Source organism: Choloepus didactylus, chromosome 4, assembly GCF_015220235.1.
Source record: "Choloepus didactylus isolate mChoDid1 chromosome 4, mChoDid1.pri, whole genome shotgun sequence".
In the NCBI taxonomy this organism is placed as follows: domain Eukaryota; kingdom Metazoa; phylum Chordata; class Mammalia; order Pilosa; family Megalonychidae; genus Choloepus; species Choloepus didactylus.
The window spans coordinates 101,915,688-101,936,227 of record NC_051310.1 but is presented as its reverse complement, the minus strand read 5'-3'; the positions used below and the strand labels follow the sequence as shown (position 1 = coordinate 101,936,227).

At 45.1% G+C, this 20,540-nt stretch overlaps 1 protein-coding gene across 3 annotated transcripts in view; it reads left to right on the top strand.

Annotated features, from left to right (window-relative positions):
* Positions 1–16,241, top strand: part of PEAK1 (pseudopodium enriched atypical kinase 1) — a 133,442-nt gene extending 117,201 nt beyond the window's left edge. For all 3 annotated transcript variants that reach the window (XM_037833332.1, XM_037833333.1, XM_037833334.1), the window contains one exon: positions 9,386–16,241. In XM_037833332.1, the coding sequence (XP_037689260.1) occupies positions 9,386–10,549 (1,164 nt within the window). In that variant the 3' untranslated portion in view covers positions 10,550–16,241. The remainder of the gene's footprint in view (positions 1–9,385) is intronic.
* The last annotated feature ends 4,299 nt before the right edge of the window (positions 16,242–20,540 follow it).

Below are 20,540 nucleotides of genomic sequence, written 5' to 3'. Positions count from 1 at the left end.
ATGTGTCCTTTTGAGTCACCACCCAGTAGATCAGACCATCTGTCTCTGTGGGCTGCCTACTGGCTGAACTCCAGCCCTTAACTTCCCTGCTCTCAAAATAAACCATAACTGGAATTTAAGCATGAACTTAACTTCACTGCTCTCTAAATAAAATCTACCTTGCTTTTTTCCCCTTTCAAAAAATCTGAGTAGCCACTGACCAAATACATAATCCTGAAATTAGAGTGGAATTAACTTTAGAAGGGTCTTCACCATTCTCCACAGGAGGATACTGAAGCCAGGGAGGAGCAATCACACTTGCATACCGTCACCAGCTTTATGGCAGGCTGCCTCCTCACTGCTAGGCCAGAGCTCTTCCTATTACGTCTTACCTAAGTCAGTAAATTGGCCTGGCTGTGTTGCTCCTGAATGGATAAATGACAGCTGTTCCAGTTTGCTAAAGCTGCCACTATGCAAAATACCAGAAATAGATTGGCTTTTATAAAGGGGATTTATTAGGTTACAAATGTACAGTTGTAAGGCTATAAAAGTAACCAAACCAACACATCAACAAAAGGATACCTTCCCTGAAGTGGCATCCGGAACACCTCTGTCAGCTGGGAAGGCACGTGGCTTGCATCTGCTGGTCCTTTGTTCCAAGGTTCTGGTTTCAAAATAGCTTTCTCCAAAATGTCTCTGGGCTTCTGTCTCTCTTAGCTTCTCTCTCTCAGTTCCTGTGCATCTTTGCTTGTTCTCCCAGGGCGTTTCTCTCTAAGTGTCCGGGGGTCCTCTCTTAGCTTCTCTAGGGCAAACCCTGGGCTTCATCTCTTAGCTTAGCATCTCCAAACGTCTTTCAGTCTGCATCTCCCAGGATCTCCAAGCGTCTGGGTCTATGTTGGCTCTTAGCTTCTCTCCAAAATGTCTCTCCCAGCTTCTCTGAACAACTTCTCTCTGTGAGCTCTCTTAAAGGACTCCAGTGATCTAATAAGACCCACCCTGACTGGGCAGAGTCCCATCTCCATGGAAATATTCAATCAAAAGCTGCCACCCCACAAGATTGGATTAAAAGATCATGGCTCTTCTGGGATCCATAACAGCTTCAAACCAGCACAACAGCCTTTAGCCAGAAGCAGGGTGGGCAGTTGGTAAGATCATGGCTAGCCTCGGTGGGGCACTGTTTTTTCCACCAGTCTCATGAGATCATTTTGTAATATGTGTTTTGTAACACATAAGAATTTGGCTGAAATTACTGTGAGGAAAATGATATAAATCTCACATAAGCAAAAGGTATAAATTTCTAAGTTACTTTTCCAACAATTCCAAATTTGGGGTGCTGGGTATTTTCACTTTTTAAAGTAGTCTAGGTGTTTGTTCTGAAGGACAGACCATGCCAAGCTCAGTGAAGATATACACTTCTCTATTACGTCACCAGGACTGCTTCCTTTCATCCAGCTATTCCAAGACACTTGTTAAAAGCTTGTAATAAAGAAGAGGTGAACTGTGGAGACTAGCATCTTTTATTGCATGTTTGACTCCAGAGTCTCCATTTATCTCGTTTGAGTGAATGCTGAGAAAGCAAGACAGTAAATGAAAAAGCATTAACAGGAATAACTGATTGGTAGGAATTTACAACTAGTTCAGACTATAGACACAGGCAATTAATTACTGGCTTAGTGACAAGGAAAAATCTAGAGGGGAAACCACTTCCACTTTCATAATTTAAGATAAACATACCCAACGTTGAAACTTTACAGAAAGTGATTGATCAGCACTCAGCTATCCATGCTTCTGGCCATCTTAGGTTACTGTTCATTTCATTTCAGGCTGAATACATACAGAACTGCCTGAGAGACTCAACCTGGAATTGATTTGAAAGAAGTTTTGGGTGCTTGTGTAAACCTGGAATCAAAAGGGATTGGGAGAACTATGGCTTTAGTTAATGAAGTGAGAAGATATAGTTGGGAATCAAATTCGTTGAATTCCTGAGCTGTTTACTGAACTGCTCTGTGCCTCAGTTTCTCTAGTGTGAACATCCAGAGCATCTGTGACCCTGAGTTACTGGCCCAGGAACACCAAGTGCTTTTCTTTTGATCCACATACTGAGTGGGAGCTTGAAAAGACTTGACGAGTACAAGTCACAAATAAAATAGTAAAATCTTGTACAGTTGCCTTCCTCAGTTTCTCTCCTAAGCTCTAAAATGGGTTTCTTGGGCATGTGAACATTTTTGCAGCAATTCAAGCTGTAAATTACCTAGCCTACCTGGCAGGTCTCATAGTAGATTCTTATAACGTGAAGTTCTGGGCCCCAACAGCATTTTATATGTTAAACACTTAATCCATTTTGAGTCTAGTTGTGGCAGCATTAAGTGTGTGTCTGTGTATCTTAGCTCTTTGGCAGCAAGGAAGGCAGTATTCCTCCAGGGCAGATCAAGGAATTGAGGTCAATCAGTGATCAGCCTCTTAGAGCAAATATTCTTAGAGCAAGGTTGGACCAAATACTGGTTATCAGTTTAGAATTTGCAGGTTTTCATTCTACACTCTATCCCATTTGCAGTTGTGCTTTTGTGTAATGTGACCAAATAGCACAGATGGTATAGTGTGTGTGATCTTCGGTGTTTCTCATTTTTGTCCCTCTACAATTCATTCCCTGCAGTATTCATCACATTAAGGATCACTGAGGCCCTGTAAAATGCATAGTGTGAGATGGAAATGAGTTTGCCTGCTGATAAAGTGGAAGTCAGCTGAAGGCATACTAGGCCAACTGGGCCCATAATGGAAAAATAAAAGCTAATGTAGATTGTTTTTTAAGAATCCTGTATTTTGTAATTACTGCTTTCTTTGGGAAAAGGAGAGGAAATGAATAGAATGATGAAGAACAATGTCATTTTGTGTGCAGTGCAAAATCAGTGCGCCTCCAGGGCAGCCTGGGCTCAGCAGACAGCCCTAGTTCAGATTTTACTCATTTGCATTGTCAGGTCATGAGTGTTTATTCAGATTTGTTTGCCATTGCCCCCTCCCCATCACCTTGCCAACTCCCTTTTGTTTCATAAAAGCCATTCCTATGTTCTAACTGCTGTGTGTAAATAAACCCTGAACTTACACCATATTATCAAATGCAGCCTTTTCTTTCACTATTTTGTACAGACATATTGAACATGTACTACATGTGCCTTGCTCTGTGCTAAGCCCTAAAGATACAAATATCTGCGTTTAAGATAGACAAAAAAAATTGATAATTATAATAACAGAAACATATACAAGAAATAGAAGTAACACAGAAAGGGAACTTAGGATATTTAGCACTCTCTGTTTCTCTGACAGAAGCAACACCTGAGAAGGGTTTTGAAAGAATAAGCAGGAATCCCTTAGGAAGATGAGTGGTGGAAAGGGGGCCCCCAAAACAGGGAATGCTTGGAGGGTAAGAGTGGGGAGCTGTCCCTCTCTAAGCCCGCTTGGCACGTAGACTCGCTGCCTATGTGTTCCCTATGTGGAACGTGACTCCTAGGGGTGTAAATCTCCCTGGCAACAGGGGACATGACTTGCAGGATGAGTCTGGATCTGACATTGTAGGATTGAGAAAGCCTTCTTGACCAAAAGGGGGGAGAGAAATGAAACAAAATAAAGTTTCAGTGGCTGAGAGATTTCATATGGAGTCAAGAGGTCATTCTGGAGGTTATTCTTATGCATTACATAGATATCCCTTTTTAGCTTTTAGTGTATTAGAATAGCTAGAAGGAAATGCCTAAAAATGTTGAGCTGCAACCCACTATCCTTGATTCTTGAAGGCGAGTGTATAACTATTTGGCTTATACCATGTGACCATGTGATTGTGAAAACCTTGTGGCTCATGCTCCCTTTGTCCAGTGTATGGACAGATGAGTAGAAAAATGGGGACAAAAAGTAAATGAATAATTGTGGGGGGGGGGTGTGTAGGGGGAAGGGAAGAGTGGTGGACTAGCTGCAGGTAGTTCAGTATGGTAAGGACAAGTAGAAGAGAGGTGGGAAATAGGGCTAGAAAGGGTGGGAAATAGGGCTAGAAAGGGAAGCAAGTCCAGGACTTCATCCTGGGAGGATAATGGGGAGCCACTGGGAAGCTGAAATAGACAAGTGAGGTGATCTGATTTGTGGTTTTGAAAGCTGGCTCTGGCAGCCATGTGGAAGGTACATTTGAGGGGAGTGACATGAGAGGCAGAGAGACAAGTTCGAAGGCTTTTGGGGTAGCCCAAGCAAGAGATGATGGCAAAAGTGGAGATAGAGGAAAGAGGATGATTTGAAAGTTATTTGGGAACAAAATCAATAAGAGTTGGTAATTAATTAGGTATAGGGAATGAAGATGAAGGTGGAATCCACAGTGAACTTGATTTCCCATTCAGATATTGGGACAGATAATGGAGCCATTTCTCCGAGAGAGGGTGTAGAAGAGCAGGAAGCTTGGTGGAAAGAGGAGTTCAGATTTGGTTGTGTTGAGTTTAAGGTGTCTGTGAGACATCCATGGGGAGAAATCAAGTAGGCCATTGTGTAGAAAAGTCTGAAGCTCAGAGACAAGTCCGGATTACAAACGTAGGTGTGGAAGTCAGCAGTGTATACAGTATGGTTGAAGCCATGGGCTTGCTGAAGGGAGTGTGTCAAATGAGGAAAGAGGACAGAAAGCAGACTCCTAACACCAGCATATCAAACAGGAGCCTTCGGGAAGAAAAGGTCCAGTGAAGAACAAGTAACACCATTCCATTCTACAGCCGATTAATCCCAAGCCACATCGTCCTGTTTTGCCAAATGCTCCCTTTTTCCCTCACCTCCCTACTTCGTTGCCTTAAACTAGGTATCTGTTCCGCTCCTCAGAGTTGAAAAGGCTCGCGAGATGTGCATCCTCTTTACAGGTCACAGGCACTGAGGGTATTCTGGAAGGGTTAGTAGTGTTAGACACACACTCTACCTTCTTCTTCCCAGCCGCTTTTAATGGGGCTTTACAGTCTGCTTTTCAAAAGTTGGCTGTCTAGGTTGAGGTTATCAGTACAAACATAAATGCTTTATAATGGCAAATTTGCCTCAGCAGCATGCAGAGCAGTTGCCATGAGCAACACTGAAAATGAGCCCCTGAACCGAAATGAATGTTTGGAATTAAACTTCTCAGGTTATGCATGAGGAACCATTGTCAAGCTCTTTTCCTCCACTTGGATCAAGCTTGTGTGTTGTATACTTTGCCCTTTGTCTAAAAAGATGGCAGGGAAGGGTAATTGGCCCTGGTTCCGGAAGTATGCTTTTCGTTTTCCTTTTCCAGCAGGCAATTTGTCAGCGGTTAAGGGGTCCCCACCCCCTGTGTCTGGAAATCTGGCTGGATTGCTTCAGGATGCCGTCTCTTTCAAAGGGGAAGTGCTGAGGAGCCAGCAGCTATTTGTTTGAATACTCAATTGACATGAAGTGTTATTTCTCCCTCCCCTTCTCTGTGCCCATTGACCTTTATTAATTTTTTAACCCAGACAAGCACCCAGTTTCTCCTCAAGCCTCTGTTTCTCTGACAGTGCCTTGTGCATGTTGGTTTAAGTAGAGGTGTGTGCCTGGCTGGCAGCTGCCCCTTTTGATGTTGCTCTGTCTTCCTCCGAAGCAACAGCTCAGGCTAAAAGGCCAGCGTGCCCGGAGGAGCAGGCAAGCAGGCGAGGGTCCCTGTGCCCAGGGCTCCTCTTCCTGCTGATACTTCACACAGGAGAATTCCCTTCACGTGAATTTGGCATTGCCATCGGCATAAGACCAAAAATCCATCCAGAAAGAGGCCCTGCGGTATATTTTACACGAAGATTCAACCTTCATCGGACTGGTTTTGTCCTCCTGCACAGCTTAAATGTAAATGACGCCTGGATATTGATATTGTGGCTCCCTCTTGTGTCACTGTGGCTGATGCTCAGGTAAGGTTTTTCTTCCCATTCAGAAAATACAAGTGGCACAGGATCTGCCAAAATCGGCGACATTTTAAGTAGGTTTTCTCATACATAGTCAAAACAAATATGAGGTGATTTTCTCCATTAGAAAAGAAAGTCTACATGAAGATATGGGACCAGTCCAGCTCTGTTCCTGTTTCAAAATTGGGGTAGGGTGGGGGGTGGCTAGGAGTCCCGTGAAAATCAGTTTCCTTAGGCTATGGAATCTTTCTTGAGATTCCTTAGGTGTGAACCAGCTACCCTTTTTTAAGGAAGGAATGTGAATTCCTTTCAAGAAAGATGCATGAAAATGAAAGCCCAGAAGAAGTTAATTTGATCCCAGGTAGATAAAATACTGGATAGGAGAAGACAGAAAGGGGAGGAAAAAAAACCCAGCAGGTAGAACCCTTCCCATTTGTTCTGGAAAGAATGGCTTATTTTCTGAAATAACTGTTGGACTAGAAATTTATCATCTGAAGTAAGGTCATTTGAGGTTTTTTTTTTTTAAAAAAACTAAGAGAGTCAAGTTATTAATATTTGAAAAATGGCTACTATGTGGTACATAGAAGAATATAATAAAGATTTATGAGGGACCCATCATATGAGAAATCCTATTATGGAAATCTCATATTTTGGTTGTAACTGTTTTTATGATTATGAGCCAATTACAAGCTCTAGCTAGTATTTTTTTCCCTCTTTCACACTCCACTCTTCACCCTTTTTCTTTTGCCTTTAAAACTTGAGTGACCCATATATTCTTCAGCCTAATGTTATAAGATGAAGCGGTAAGGAAGTGCTGCCCACTCAGGTTGGCTATCTTAGCAGACCATTTTCCTTCAGAGCATCCAGAGTAGCTGAACAATTTATCATTTCTTCTTCGTAAATCACTTTGAACCTTTATCTCAAGTTGATCTGTGAAGCTGAACATAAATTCTTGTTGTAGTGTCCATGTTCTTATCTACACACAACACCCTGGGGAATCTTTTTAAAATGTGTGTGTGTTTGTGCACGTGTTTAGACACAATCAGAACATCTTGCTCTGCTTCTAATGCTAAGCTACCAGGTGGCATGCTTTTCTCAGTGCAACTTGGTGTGGTGAAATCTATAGTCTTGGCCAAACGGTCCTCTCTCTCCTAGCCTTAGATTGGCCTATCTTGGATCAGAACATACTGCTGGTCTTAACCCATTTGTCATGGAGGGCCTGACAGGGAGACACTGTTAGTGCTGTGGCAAGTGATTCTCAGGACTCAAAAGAAGAATGTATTTTCTGCCTTTCTGTATTTTTTGTTTGGAAAAAAAAATGGGGATCTGTAAGATTGCATTACTTTTAACATTTGCAAGTTATTGTCCTCATTGCTGCAATGTTCCATTTGTTTGGCTTGATAGTTCCCAGATGTGCTAACTCTACATACTCAATCTCATTTAATACTCACAACTACCCTGTCAAGTAGGTTTCAGTATTCTATAAATTGTCTCCTTTATTAAGGGGACTGTGACCCAGAGAAATTAAGTGAAATGCCTAAAGTTACACAACTAGTAGCAGGGCACTACCGGCTGAATCCCTGGCCTCCTTAGTCCTTGGTGGGTGTCCTTTCTATAACGTGACCGCTGGAGTTTAACTGTAGAGTCTCATTCAGCTAAACTCAGTGCGTATGATTAACTTTTCAAAGACTGAGGTGTTGGGACCTTTGAACTTTCATTCCAGCAAGCAGTGTGATATTGGACAAATTATTAAAACTGGCAAATGGAATTAATGGTGCCATATACTAGATTCAACTTTTATACAACTAAATGATGACTAGCATAGGATTTTTAAATACCTGGTGACACATAAATATGAAATATTACCAACAGTACAGTATAGAAAGAATTCATGTTGTGATTGATGAGCATATAGGATTATATATTACACAGTATGTGCTGAGACTTTGAGAGCTTTATGAAGATAATATTTTCTGAAAGATGTATGTTTGAACTTGAACTCAGCCTGGGGACACCTCTGTTTCAAGACCAGAACCATCAAACCCATTAGATAGGTGGTAGAAGACCTGAAGGAGATTGTTTTCAGATATTGTTCTCTTTCTTTCTATATTTATATGGCACTGATCACTGGTACCAAGACTCTTTGAAGGTAGTAAGTATGTATAAATACAGTCAATGAGAGAGGGATGCTCCTCTCCCCTGAGAATCCCTAATCTTTGGTCATTTTTAAAAAATATCTTTTTGAAATGGAAATCAGAGCATACTCTTCTCAGAACTGGGGACCCGTGGGCATCCTTCTAAGAAAATGATACATTTTTCTTTTTAAATAAAATTGCCTGGGAGATGCTTTTTTTTTTTTTTTTCAATTTGCTTATTTCCTGTATTGCTGTAATGCATGAGGCACCCTAAACACTGCAGAGAGTGCCTGTTGCTGGGAGCGTCGATATCTGTGAAATGTGGCAGTGTGCTGTGGCTGAGGAGCGTGGGGCAAGCACGGGTGCACCCGGCAGCGGGATGGTGGAGGGGCGTCCCGACCAAGCCACTGTGAGCTAAGAACTAGTAGTAGAGACTGAGTCTCCCCTGTCAGCTTCTCTACTTCAAAAGGATAATCAGTTGGGGGGTGATTTTATTTACTTTTTGCTCTTCTAACCCTTTAAAACTAGAAATACAATAGTTGTTATAGTATGGAAACTCTTGGCTGGTGTTTTTTATCAAGAAACTTCCTTGATCCATAACTACTTAATAAAAGTCTGTTTGAAAGGCCTTATTTCCTGAACATTGGGCCTTAAATGAGGCCTGTTATGAAAAAGCTTAAAACTCAGAATCCTGCCACTGAAATGGTTTCTCACTGACTGTGTCAGACCAGTGATTCTCTCGGTCCTTTATCCCTCCCTGCCAGTGGACCATTAGCGCCTGAGTTGTGAATCTCACCATGATATTTCCTCCAAAAGTTAGGAAAACCCACAGTTTACCTGGTCAATTGTATGTCAGTCTCTTGACCTATGAGATGTTGATGCAAAGGGTGATGAAATAAGAAACTCTGAACGTACTTTATGAACCATTTATTGCGCTGCTGGGTAAGTATGGGGTGTAAACCTCTACAGAAGGTAGGTGAAAAAATAATTTTTTGTTCTGTTTTCTAGGATGAGGTGCAGACTGTAGTGGAAAGAGCAAGTTTTAGCATTAGACTTAGTTTGCAAACTGGTAGCCCTAGGCATCTCTTTGTTTTTTTATATGTTTTTTTGATTCTTGGATCCTCAGCCTAACTTGAAGGGTAAGTGTAAAGACCGGAGATGGTACACACAGAATGTTAAGCACAGCCTGGCACGGAGACAGCCACGAGAAATGGTTGCTACCATTTTTACTGTCAGTCAGCACCGAGCTACCAAGACCCCTTCTGAAGACTTTGCTATAACCCTATTTGTTCCTAAGCAGTCACCGTACAGTTAATCCTCCTTTATACATCATATAAAGTATGCATTAAAATTGTTTTGTTTACTTTCTCCTTCCAGATCTGTAAGAGCAAAGCTAAAGAATCTCAGCAGTATTATCACAGCTTGACTGTCCGGCAGAGTCTGGCCATCCATTTTAACATCCAGCAGGACTGCGGTCATTTCCTTGCTGAAGTCCCTAACCGTCTGCTTCCCTGGGAGGATCCTGATGCTCTCGAAAAGAAAGAGAATGAAACGGAAGAGACCGAAGAAGAGATGAAAGGAGACACTGGAGAGAAAAGCCCAGAGCCCTGCTTGGAAACAGAGTCATCCCAGAAGGACAGCCAGGGAGTTGTGAGCAGGAAGCAGAGAAGCCACGTTGTCGTCATCATCAGAGAGGTCCCCTACCTCACTGTGGCCGATTTTGTGCGGGACTCCTCGGCCCAGCACGGGAGAAGCCCTGATGTGTACGAGAGGCAAGTGTGCTTGCTACTCTTGCAGCTGTGCTCCGGCTTGGAGCACCTCAAGCCCTACCACGTCACCCACTGCGACCTCCGCCTGGAGAACCTGCTGCTTGTCCACTACCAGCCCGGGGCAGCCACCCAGGGCCTGGAGCCTGCAGGGCCCAGCCCTGCTTCATCTTGTCCCACAAGGCTGATCGTGAGCAACTTCTCTCAGGCCAAGCAGAAGAGCCATTTGGTGGACCCCGAGATTCTCCGGGACCAGTCCCGCCTCGCCCCGGAGATCATATCAGCTACCCAGTACAAAAAGTGCGATGAGTTCCAGACAGGCATCCTCATCTATGAGATGCTGCACCTGCCCAACCCCTTCGATGAGAACCCAGAGCTGAAGGAGAGGGAGTACACACGAGCAGACCTGCCTCGCATCCCACTCCGCTCCCCCTACTCCCGAGGCCTGCAGCAGCTGGCCAGCTGCCTCCTGAATCCCAACCCTTCCGAGCGAATCCTCATTTCCGACGCCAGAGGTATCCTCCAGTGTCTGCTCTGGGGCCCCCGGGAAGATTTCTTCCAGACTTTCAATGCCTCCCCAAGCCCAGTGCAGAGGAATGCCCTTCTCCAAAATTGGCTAGACATCAAGAGGACACTGCTGATGATCAAGTTTGCTGAGAAGTCGCTGGACAGGGAGGGTGGGGTCAGCCTCGAGGACTGGCTTTGTGCTCAGTATTTGGCTTTTGCCACTACAGACACCCTCAGTTGCATTGTGAAAATCCTCCAGCACCGTTAATGCGTCCTGGATGCTGCTTTTGCTTCATTTTCACCTTCTTCGTGTTGCCCACGCACTTCCCCTTCCTAGGACTCAGTTCAAGTAAAGAAGAGAGAGATAGTCCTTCCACCCCAACCACGAACGAATGAGCCCGTTGGTTCAGAAAGGTTAGCCTCAGCTCCAAATCAAGTGGGAAGCTGAGTCTGTCTTAACTTCTCAGAAATTTAACTGAACAAACATGCGGTTGCCTTCCAGTGGGACACTCTCCACCCTAATAGTCCCACAAATGCAGGTTAAAAAAAAAAATGAAAATTCGCATCCTTGAAAGAACAACTCCTTTGGTATGAACTCAGTGAGCTGTGTCCAATTTCTCTATAATTCTGAAAATCACCTATCTTTTTAAGCACCAAGTCTTTAGTCTCACTAGCAATAGACAAATTTATTCAGTCTCTACCATCATCCAGGCTCTCACAGCAGACTTTCTTCCTTGAAGGTGTCAATAACTGACTCTTACCAGGCAGAACTGCCATCCTGAGCATCAACCCAGTTTGGGCCACCAGGGACTACATCCTTCGATCCAGCAGATTGTAGAAGGAAAAGGAGCAATCCCATCCCCCTGAGTCCTGGACTCATTTTCATTTCTGTTGTCATTAAGTGTGTGCACGGCATGGAGGACGGCCTAACAGCCTCTCCTCCGCTGCCACTGCCCAATTCTCCTTCACCTCTCCTCTGTCCCCACTTGCCAGTGAAGTTTGGGTTTATCAGCCACTCGTCGCCCATTACAGAGCTAACCAGGGTGGTGTCACCAATGCCTCAGCAGGGTGGAGTGCAGTTCAGAGCTTATAAATTGCTGGCAGGACACAAGGAGATGGTTTTCCTGCATGTGCAATTCTCTAGGGGCCATCAGGAACAGAGTTTAAAGCACCGTTCTTTGATTACTGTCAGAGCTGTCAGCATTGGCAGCCGGGGCTGGCGGTACCCTAATTACGGTGCCCCACCCCCCCACCCCCCAGCAGTAATTGGCTAGCTTTCTTCTATCGGTAGCCAGTGTTAACTAGTCTACCAAATACTGTAGACAGAGAGCAGAACGAAACGGCTGTCAGCTGAGCTCCCAGGTCTCCTTCGAGGAGGGCACTGTTGGCTGTCGGAATGGCCAGAAGGCAGGGGAGGGGGAGAAGGCCACTTGATGAGACTGCTGACCTCTTCTGTAGAGACTGCCTCGCAGTTTAAGTGGCACATTGCTCCTTGTGACTCTCACAAAAGTGATTCTGGAGGACAGCTTGCAGGGAATTTTGATTGCTGACGTGGGTGGCTGTGAGCTGTTCACCGTGCATGGAGCACGTGCTCCTCTCCTATGGATATATGTGCAATTATTGTATGTATTTTTTTAGCTGTATATTACAGTGTTTATGTTGCAACTTCACCTGAAGCAAGATCTACAGAAACCTTCCCCTTCTTCCCCTGGCACATATTTGCGCTGAGAGACAAGTGGTCCTTCCACAGGTGTGTGGTTTGTGAGTGCGTGTGCTTGTTTTATTCAAAACTGTGAGTATCTGTTTACTTCAGCTTTGAAATCCCAAGAGTCACTCGAACAGTGTGAGTATGTGTTCAGGTGTGTGCCCATGTATGCATACACACACATGCTGGACGGAGAGGCCAGGCTTCTGGGAAGCAACCTGTGGCAGGGTTGATAGACGTGTTCTCTGCACCTGGTGGATGAGGGCACCCTGGGGCCCGTCATCTACCAGTGCAGAGTTTCTTAAAGCCAAGACCAATGGTGCAGTATTACTTAGATAGCACATTAGTGGCCTTGGAAATTTCTAAACTTTTAACATTTTAACAGCCTTTCATGTGATTCACCTGTATTAAAGAGGATCAAGAAAGGAGAATGTATTTTATCATGCTCTTTTTTTTTTTCTTTAAGAGAAAGATGTTTGAAAAGGGACACACGGAGGATGTCCTTGTCCTCCTGGCCAGCAGTTCACCAGAGAGCTGGCTGGCCCCCAGAGCCTTGCCTCCTCTTCCCAGAGTGTGGGGCTCTGTCCCTGAGAACGGCGCAGGGTGAACATGCCACTGCAGGCCAGCCTCTCACTCTCTCTGCGTCCTGGGCATGGCTGCGCCTTGCCTGGCAGGCGGGTGTTTGTTGGCTCGCCTTAGCATAACTCTTGTGCACATAACTCCCTGCCAAATTATACACTGAAGTGACAGCACACAGACCACTGACCATTTTCTTAGCCAGCACATTTCCTTGGCCCCTGACATTTTGCATATTGAGACATACCTTACCAGTGTCACTCTCGTGGTGCCTTGCCCATGTAAATCTGAATGTCGACTGTTTAATGAGGTTACATATTTAATACAGAATGTCCCTCGATTTGTTCTCTAGGTGTATATATATATATATTACTTTTTCTTCTGTGATGACATGGATTCAGTCTTTAACTCCATAGTATAAGAAGCATGGATAACTCCCTACCCCCATCATCTTACAGCACTGGTCAACCAAGCACCTCTTCATATCAGATGTGCTTCTTACTGTTTTTATATATAAATTTATTAAGGGAAAAAGGTGAATGTCAACTAGTCAGAAAAGGGCGTCAGGCTTCCCAGAGACAGGTGGCTAGATTAATTTTTTTTCTGGGTGATGGCCGAGGAGTGTGAGGTAGGGTGGGAAGAGAGTATTGCAGGTTAGAGCAGACTACAGAAAAGAACTCTATTTCTAGACAAGAAGTACTACATCAGATGGTCCTCAGAATATTTTTCCAAAATAATGAAATTCATTTAATCTAACATTGTCACAAATATTTTACATTTCCATTTTAATTATAGTAGGAACTTTAAATTCATTCATCAACTGGAAGGGAATCCTACCCTCAGATACAGATGTATAGAGGTATATCAGTTTTGGATTGTAACTAGTATATAGCACTTTAAGTTTTCTCAAGCAACATCAAGTTGATGTCTTCAGTATTAGATTGGAAATTTTTTTCTTTTCTATTGAAGTCTGCACTATAGATTCTTCTGTTTATATTGAGACTTTAAACAATTAAGCCACGATTGGAATTTTTCCTTAAGCCACTTAAAGCAAGAACAATCTCTCTGATACATTTGGGTTGCTGGAGAAGTAGGACAGTGATCCAGAGTAGCCGAGACCCAGACTGAATGTATAGCAGAGTGCCTTGTGAGGGTGAAACCTAGTCTTGGAAGGAAGAGAGTTAATGGATGTCCACAAGAGGACTAAGGGAAGCCTTCCAGGCCAACCTGAGAAGAGCCCCTCTGTATTAAGTACACTAATGTGATGCATGGAAGCTAGTTCATAAAAGTATTAGCAGGATGGGAAAAAGAGCACGTGTAACTGTGTAACCAGCAACAAAAGAATCATGAATGAGGTCCACCAACTCCTGGGCTGAGAGAGAATTGGAAGCCAGGAGTATGGTAGTGGGTTTGGCTTTCAAGTTTTGCCCTCAGAACATGGTGGGACTGGATGAGTTGTAGAGGGGGCCCCAGGTGCCTAAGCGACTTACCCTACTGATATTGAGAGGATGAAGGCAAAACATATTTGTTGGGATTTTAAGAGTCGGAGTAGCCTCCCATTGTATATTAAGTGGGGCCAGTTTTGCTTCCAAACTCAGAATAAGCTTGTGAACGTGGAACACTCTAAGCCGAGAAATCTAAACCTCTAGAATTATTAATACTGATATTTCTGGGAGTAAAACTAGCTAAAATTGTAAAATTCTAGCATTGCAAAATTTCCATGCAAGATCTTTGGGGCCCACTAAATAGTAGGGCATAGAAGGATTGCACTCAGCTTCCCAAATTTGAGTGATGAATAGTTTGGTGCTGGGGAGTAACCTGACATTTGTTTTTGTTGGTAACCCAAAATTAGGATTTTTTTTCCCCTAGATTTTACCAGCAGTGATTTGAAAAAATACAGCCTGATATCAGAAATTGGGATGGATTTACAGTACTGCATTGCATTTCAAATGATTCTAGATATGCAAATAAAGTATGAACATCCTTGGAGTGAGGGTGAAAGGAATTTGACCTCCTGGGCCAATTCTGACATGTTTTCCATTCCCCTCACTAGTTGATAACGATTGAAAATTCTGGTCCAGTGTAATGAGTGAACAGGATGGCTGCCCATGAAACTGGGTCATTAGTTTTACCTCATTGAAGCTGATATTCTCAAAGGCCAAAAGTGCTGTGCCGAGACAAATCCAAGTGCTGCTCTTGCTGAAGTGTGCACTGAAGTCCAGCTGCCCTGCTCCCGGCAGTGCCGAAAGTGGGGATTCCACGGACCAAAAATGATGCCATAATGGAAGGCAGAAGAGCCACAATGCAAGATCCTAGATTGAGATTATACCAAAGAAATCAGACCTTTTTATGTGATGCTTCTAAGATGATGAGGTTGAGTTATGAGAGATGCCATGGGAGGGGGATTCACATACATTCCGTGTCGAGGTATTGGCTGATAAATCAAGCCTCAAAAAAGCACCTATTTTTTTGTTTGTTTGTTTGTTTTAAAGCAAGTCCATTTCATGTATTGGGGGGTGGGGGGGAAGATGGTGATGATGAGGTAGAGGAAGCCCTGGGCAAATTGTAGTTTCTCCAGATTTAAGGAGAAGGAGTTATTCCACCTCCCCTTGACATGACTGTGGCTTTTGCCCAAATCTCAGCTTGGGAACATCATATTCATATGACACTGATAACTGAAGGATTTTTTTTTTTTTAAGAGAGATAGTTTCAATAGGTTGGTTGAAAGAACTCTTGGGAAATTTCTTAAATTGCAATACTTTTTATAAACCTACCTACAGAGGCGTTTACCGCTCATCACCACCATTTAATATTTATAAGTGCCCAGAATGTACAAGGTGCTATACAGCTGTTAAACATTCCATCTCCGCAGCTGTTTGAAATTAGAATAGGTTTTTGCATCAGCCACTGCTAGGAGCTTTCCCCACCTAGGTGGGCTGCAGGGGCCTGCCGTTCAGGCAACCGCATACATGTTTCCCACTCCAGAGAGCCTCAGTGTTTATTCCAGTTTCTCACTTATGCATCCCACTCACCCCCATGGCTTTTTTTTTTTTTTTTTTTTATGAAAGTTTCAGGGAATCAAGAGGTCAGAAATTTTTTAACCTAGCAGAAATAGAATCATATATTTTGCTACAAATATTATTGTATTACAGAAAATCCACTTTGCCCGTATAGTGTGTGGAAAGTATGTACGTGTCTGCACTCATGATAACTTGAATGTAGAAGCAGCACTATGGCTTCAGGATAGCATGTTTTAAAAGGAAAAACCACAAAGCTTCAGGAAACTTACTCCGACTACTGCTTGGTTATCCCTCCCTTACCAGTTTTTGAGAGTGTACTGGGTTGGGATTTTCTGTGGATGATGTGCAGGTCATTTTGACGTGAGATCAAAGCAGAAGCAAGATGTCCCTCTCGGAGGTTGTTATCACGGTGGGCCTCATTCCCATCTCTTTTAATTCTCCATGGCTGCCCACGCTTTATCTTTGAAAATCCTGTTTCTCTTGCTCTTTTCTAGCTTCACCTCTCTACTTCCGTATTTTAGAGGGGTATACACCTATCAATGAAAGGCCCTCCTCTGTCACCAGGTGGTGCCGCCCTTTGGTTTGCTGTGGTACTTTGCTGTGTACTCTGTGGCATCATGTTACTATGTAAATAAATCCATTTTAATATACACTAAAAACCAGACTAGTGCTTGTCCTTTCAGCAGCTCTTCAACACAGACATGCTGGAGAGGGTTTGGTTGCAGATGGGGTTGTCTTCCATGAGGGGGGGAATGATGACTTTTAGCCACTGTGCCCTATACCCTCTTGGATCCTCACCCCCTACTGACATGTAGGTTTGTTTTTTGTTTTTTGTTTTTTTTGGTTTTTTTTTCTCATTCTTCCCTTATCTAAGAAAATAGCCCCAAAGGGAAAGTGAAGATGTCTGCTTTCCCCAGACCTCAGAAGGCTGCAGGTTTGCTGTGTGAGATCGCCCCCTGGTGGCCTGTCACCATAGAGGCGTATTTGGTTTGTGCTGCGTGTTCAAGATGCTTAGTTAGCTGGCTGTGACTGACTCTCAGTGAAAATCACAAAGCTGTGCAGATAATGTGAGCAGGGGCAGGGCCTTCTCCAGCATCATCTGCTACAGAGTTCACATGCCTTTGCCTGTTCCTTAAGGCACACGGTCACACACAGGGTCCTCACAAAGGCAAACAAGCTGATGTGCAGACACTTCAATAGTAGGGAGAGGAGGCCTAGGCTTAACCAAGAAGAGTCAGCAGTCTGCAGTGGTAGTAACAGCTGCCACGTTATTAGAATGAGATGGATAAAAGTGCAAATATGTAGACTCTAAATTTAGACTAGGTTTTAAAGCTCTAAACCCATTATTAGACACACTGTCTTTACCCAGTGTTTCTGCACTTCTCCACTAGCAAGCACTCTAAAGTGACTGTCAGACTCGTTTTATATTGTGGAGGAGGCAAAACTTACATTGGTGGGGGCTTAAAAACTGTCTCTCTGATGCCTGGGATTGGGAGGAAGGATCAGCAGCAAAGTAGACTAGAGCATTCCCAGGGACCCAGTCTCCGCCTGTTACGGTTCTCTAGCTGCTTGCTGGAGAGGAGCCAGGGAACTGCCTTCCAGGTTGTGAGCACAACACACTGGCTCCTAGAAGAAAGGAGCCAAAAAGAGAAGCAGACAGTTGAGGCTGTGAGGCCACAGAGAGGGAGTGCACTAGGGTTGGTCATTGTCTAAAGCTCTGCTGGCATGAGTGGCCAGCCCGGGGCCCTGAAAGGATATGGACCAGCGGATGGTGGGACCATTCAGCATTGCCCTAGCTAGACTCCAGGTGATGTGGAGCAAGGCCAGAGAAAGCCTGAGATTCTGTCCTTCCAATGGGATTGCTTTGTCCTTCGGTATAACTGGAGAGAAGTCATCTTGTTTCCCCTCCAGCGCCTCACCCAGCATGGTCCCCATTCCTGGGAATTCCATTAGTGGGTCTTCATGGGACCACCTTTTGCTTTGACTCTGGCTTGTCTAGAGGCCTTGGCCCATTGACATTTGGAGGGGGCCTTTGCCATCCTGTGTCTACAGACTGACTTCTTTCAACCCAGGTCACAGAGAATCTGAATTTCCTTCCTTGAATTAACTGGTACAGGGAACGCTGAGTACCTTGTGCTGAGTGTGCACTCTCTGCCCCAGGAGCCCCTTGCTTGCTCTCTAAGGCCTAGTAAGTTATGCTTCCTTTTGAGTGAGCTGGCTGCCTGCAAGCCCTGCACTCTGTGAGCAAAGGAACTTCATTAATGCCTCAGGAGCCCAGAACTGCAGTTGGCAGATCACAAGTGGTCATTAAGGGCAGCTCAAGGCAATTACAGCTGAAACTTCAAAACCAGATTTCACATTGGGTGGGGGTGGGAGAGGAAGATCCAATTCTCTCAGATTTGCAAACTTCTGAGCAGAAACAGGCTACCCAGGCACACACCTGACTTCCTGGAGATTCCAGGTAGCTGTCGGTGCACACACACTAAGATATACATCCCAACTAACAGCCTCTTACCCTTTGGATCCCAGAAGGTGCATGGAAGTAACCAGAAGGCATAGAAGTGCTAGTTGCCAGTATCAGCTCGAGAATCCAAACAACCCATGGGTACATGCGTCTCTCTCCATCTCAGTCCGATCTGACTCCAGCCATTGGTATCTACAGCACCCAACCCCACTGCTACAGTCTCCTCCCAGGCCCTGCCCTGCTGATGCCAGCTGATGCTGGGGACAGAACCCCACCCGTCATCAACCTCTGCAGGCCTCTCCCTCTCTCACTGCCTGGGAGCTCTGAGCTTCCCAGCTTCTTCCATCAACTCTTCTTTCCTCAGCCTCCTGACCCTGGGCCTGCTCCCGAAAGTCAGGGCAGCCAGCCTTTCCCAAGCACTTCTGTGCTCCAAAGTCCCGCCAAGCCCCAGCCTAGTAAGAGCAGTTAACAGTAACATTTGGTGAACACTTCCCCCAAAATCAGTGCTTCACACGTACACAATCTCACTTCAGCTTCACAACCACCCCATGAGGTGGCACCATTCTTCCCATTTTTCAGATAAGGAAAATGAGCCCTGTTTTTCATTCAACTAATCAAAGGCAGGATTTGAATCCAGATCTGTGTGACTCCTAATCTGATGTTCTTTCCTCCACCCCATTCCTAGCACCTGTGTGCAGCAAGAACACTAGGAGAAACATAGGAACTAAAAGGAGAGCAGAGAAGAGTTCCGTGGGTGGTGGTCACAGAGCCTGGAAGGAGAGGGAGGCCTTGTCTGCATTTGTTCTTTTGTTCTTTTAAGCACCATGTGCTAGGGACCCAACAGTAGAGAAAACCAGCAGGAGCCCTGTGCCAACTCTGACAAGTAGAGCGGACAGTGGGGGTACCTTGGGTGAGAGAGTGTGGGTCACCTCAGCGGAGAGGCAATGTTGAGTACCCTGGAGAGCTAAGGAGCTGCTCCAGGGTAAGGGAGTGTCTGGTTTCTCTAAGAAAGCTAGCCCTGGGGAAGGTTTCCAAGCACTATCTTAATTTTATCTTCACAACAATCCTTTGAAGTAGGTTCTAGAATCATCCCCATTTTACCAATGAGAAAACAGATTTTTTTGTCCCAAATCCCTGGAGAGGGGACTAGGACTTGTGGTCAGGCAGTTTGACTCTACTTCCCAGCTTCTCAAAGAGCTGATAGCTTTCTTCATTCTACTGCTGCAGGAATTATCAGTGGCTCCCCAGTGCCCAGAGAAGAAAACCCAATTGCAGCTTGGAGTTCAATCTATGCCCCACCCACCTCTGCACACTTATTGCTGATCAAAGCCCCCATATGAGCTTCCCCCTGCTAGGTTGGCCTCCTCGTTGCCTGGTCAAACGGCCTTCAGATTTTCTACACCCACATTGTTCCTATTCCTTTCCCCCCATCCTTCAGTGGCCTCTTCAAACCCCATGCTCCAAGATGCTTTTTGAGCAGCTCCAGCTGGAAATGCTCCCTCAACCTTCTGAAACGACAACTTGCTCCCCAGACTCCACTCTTGGCCTGGAGTGTGTGGGCCAGGTCCTGACCCCTCCTTTCCAGGGAAGACAGGCTTTGCCTTGAGAAGGATGAGCGTTGCTCCAGCTGCTCCAGCGAGCCGGGCCCTGGTCTGGCCAGGCTTTCCCACACGTTACCTCATTTGATCCTCACTATAGCCCTACAACCCCCATTCTACAGATGAGGAAATCGTAGGTAAGGAACTTGACGAGATCGCACAGAAAGTAAGTGGTAGAGCTGAAATTCAAACCTCAGCCTGGCCGACTAACAATCCAGTTCTCCTGCAACTTCACAAGTCTTCACCTGCTGGCCCATGTTTGTGCTTACAGGCATTTGTTTCAACCATGACAGACTGGGATAGCCAAGGAACGCTTCCTGAGGTGAGCATGGGGAGGAAGGGGCTAGTCCAGAGGGGCCTGCCAGGCCAAGGAGTCACATCCGTACAGAGTCCCGTAGGGCCGGTTCCCTCTCCAGTCGACCTTCACTGAGCTCCTGAAGGACGGCCGGGCCAGGCACTGGGCTTCAGCCCAGGAGAAGTCAGCACTGGCTGCCTTCGAGGGCTTTCCCCCCATGAGGCCCCCCAAGGCAGACTCCCCTCACACACACACAGACACACACCACAACAAAACCTTCCACGGGTGGGGTGGAAGTGTGTCAAGGAAGTGAGCCTCCGCCACCCCCTCTCAGCAGGTGCCTGCCTCCTTCACTGCTTCCCTCCCAAGGGGACTGCCCAGGACCGAAGAAGCAGCTAGCAACTTTCTTTTCCTTTTTTACTCTTTCTTGTCTTTTTGTTGTTGTTAATAATCTGCTCTCCATTCACCACCTCCTTTTCCACTCCCACCCGCCATGTGAGCAGGTCACAAAGCCCTCAAAACCTTGCTCCATGCTTCCACAAATACATACAAAGCATATAACTCACAGGGTTTTGCTCTTTTACCAAAAAGGGATATTACT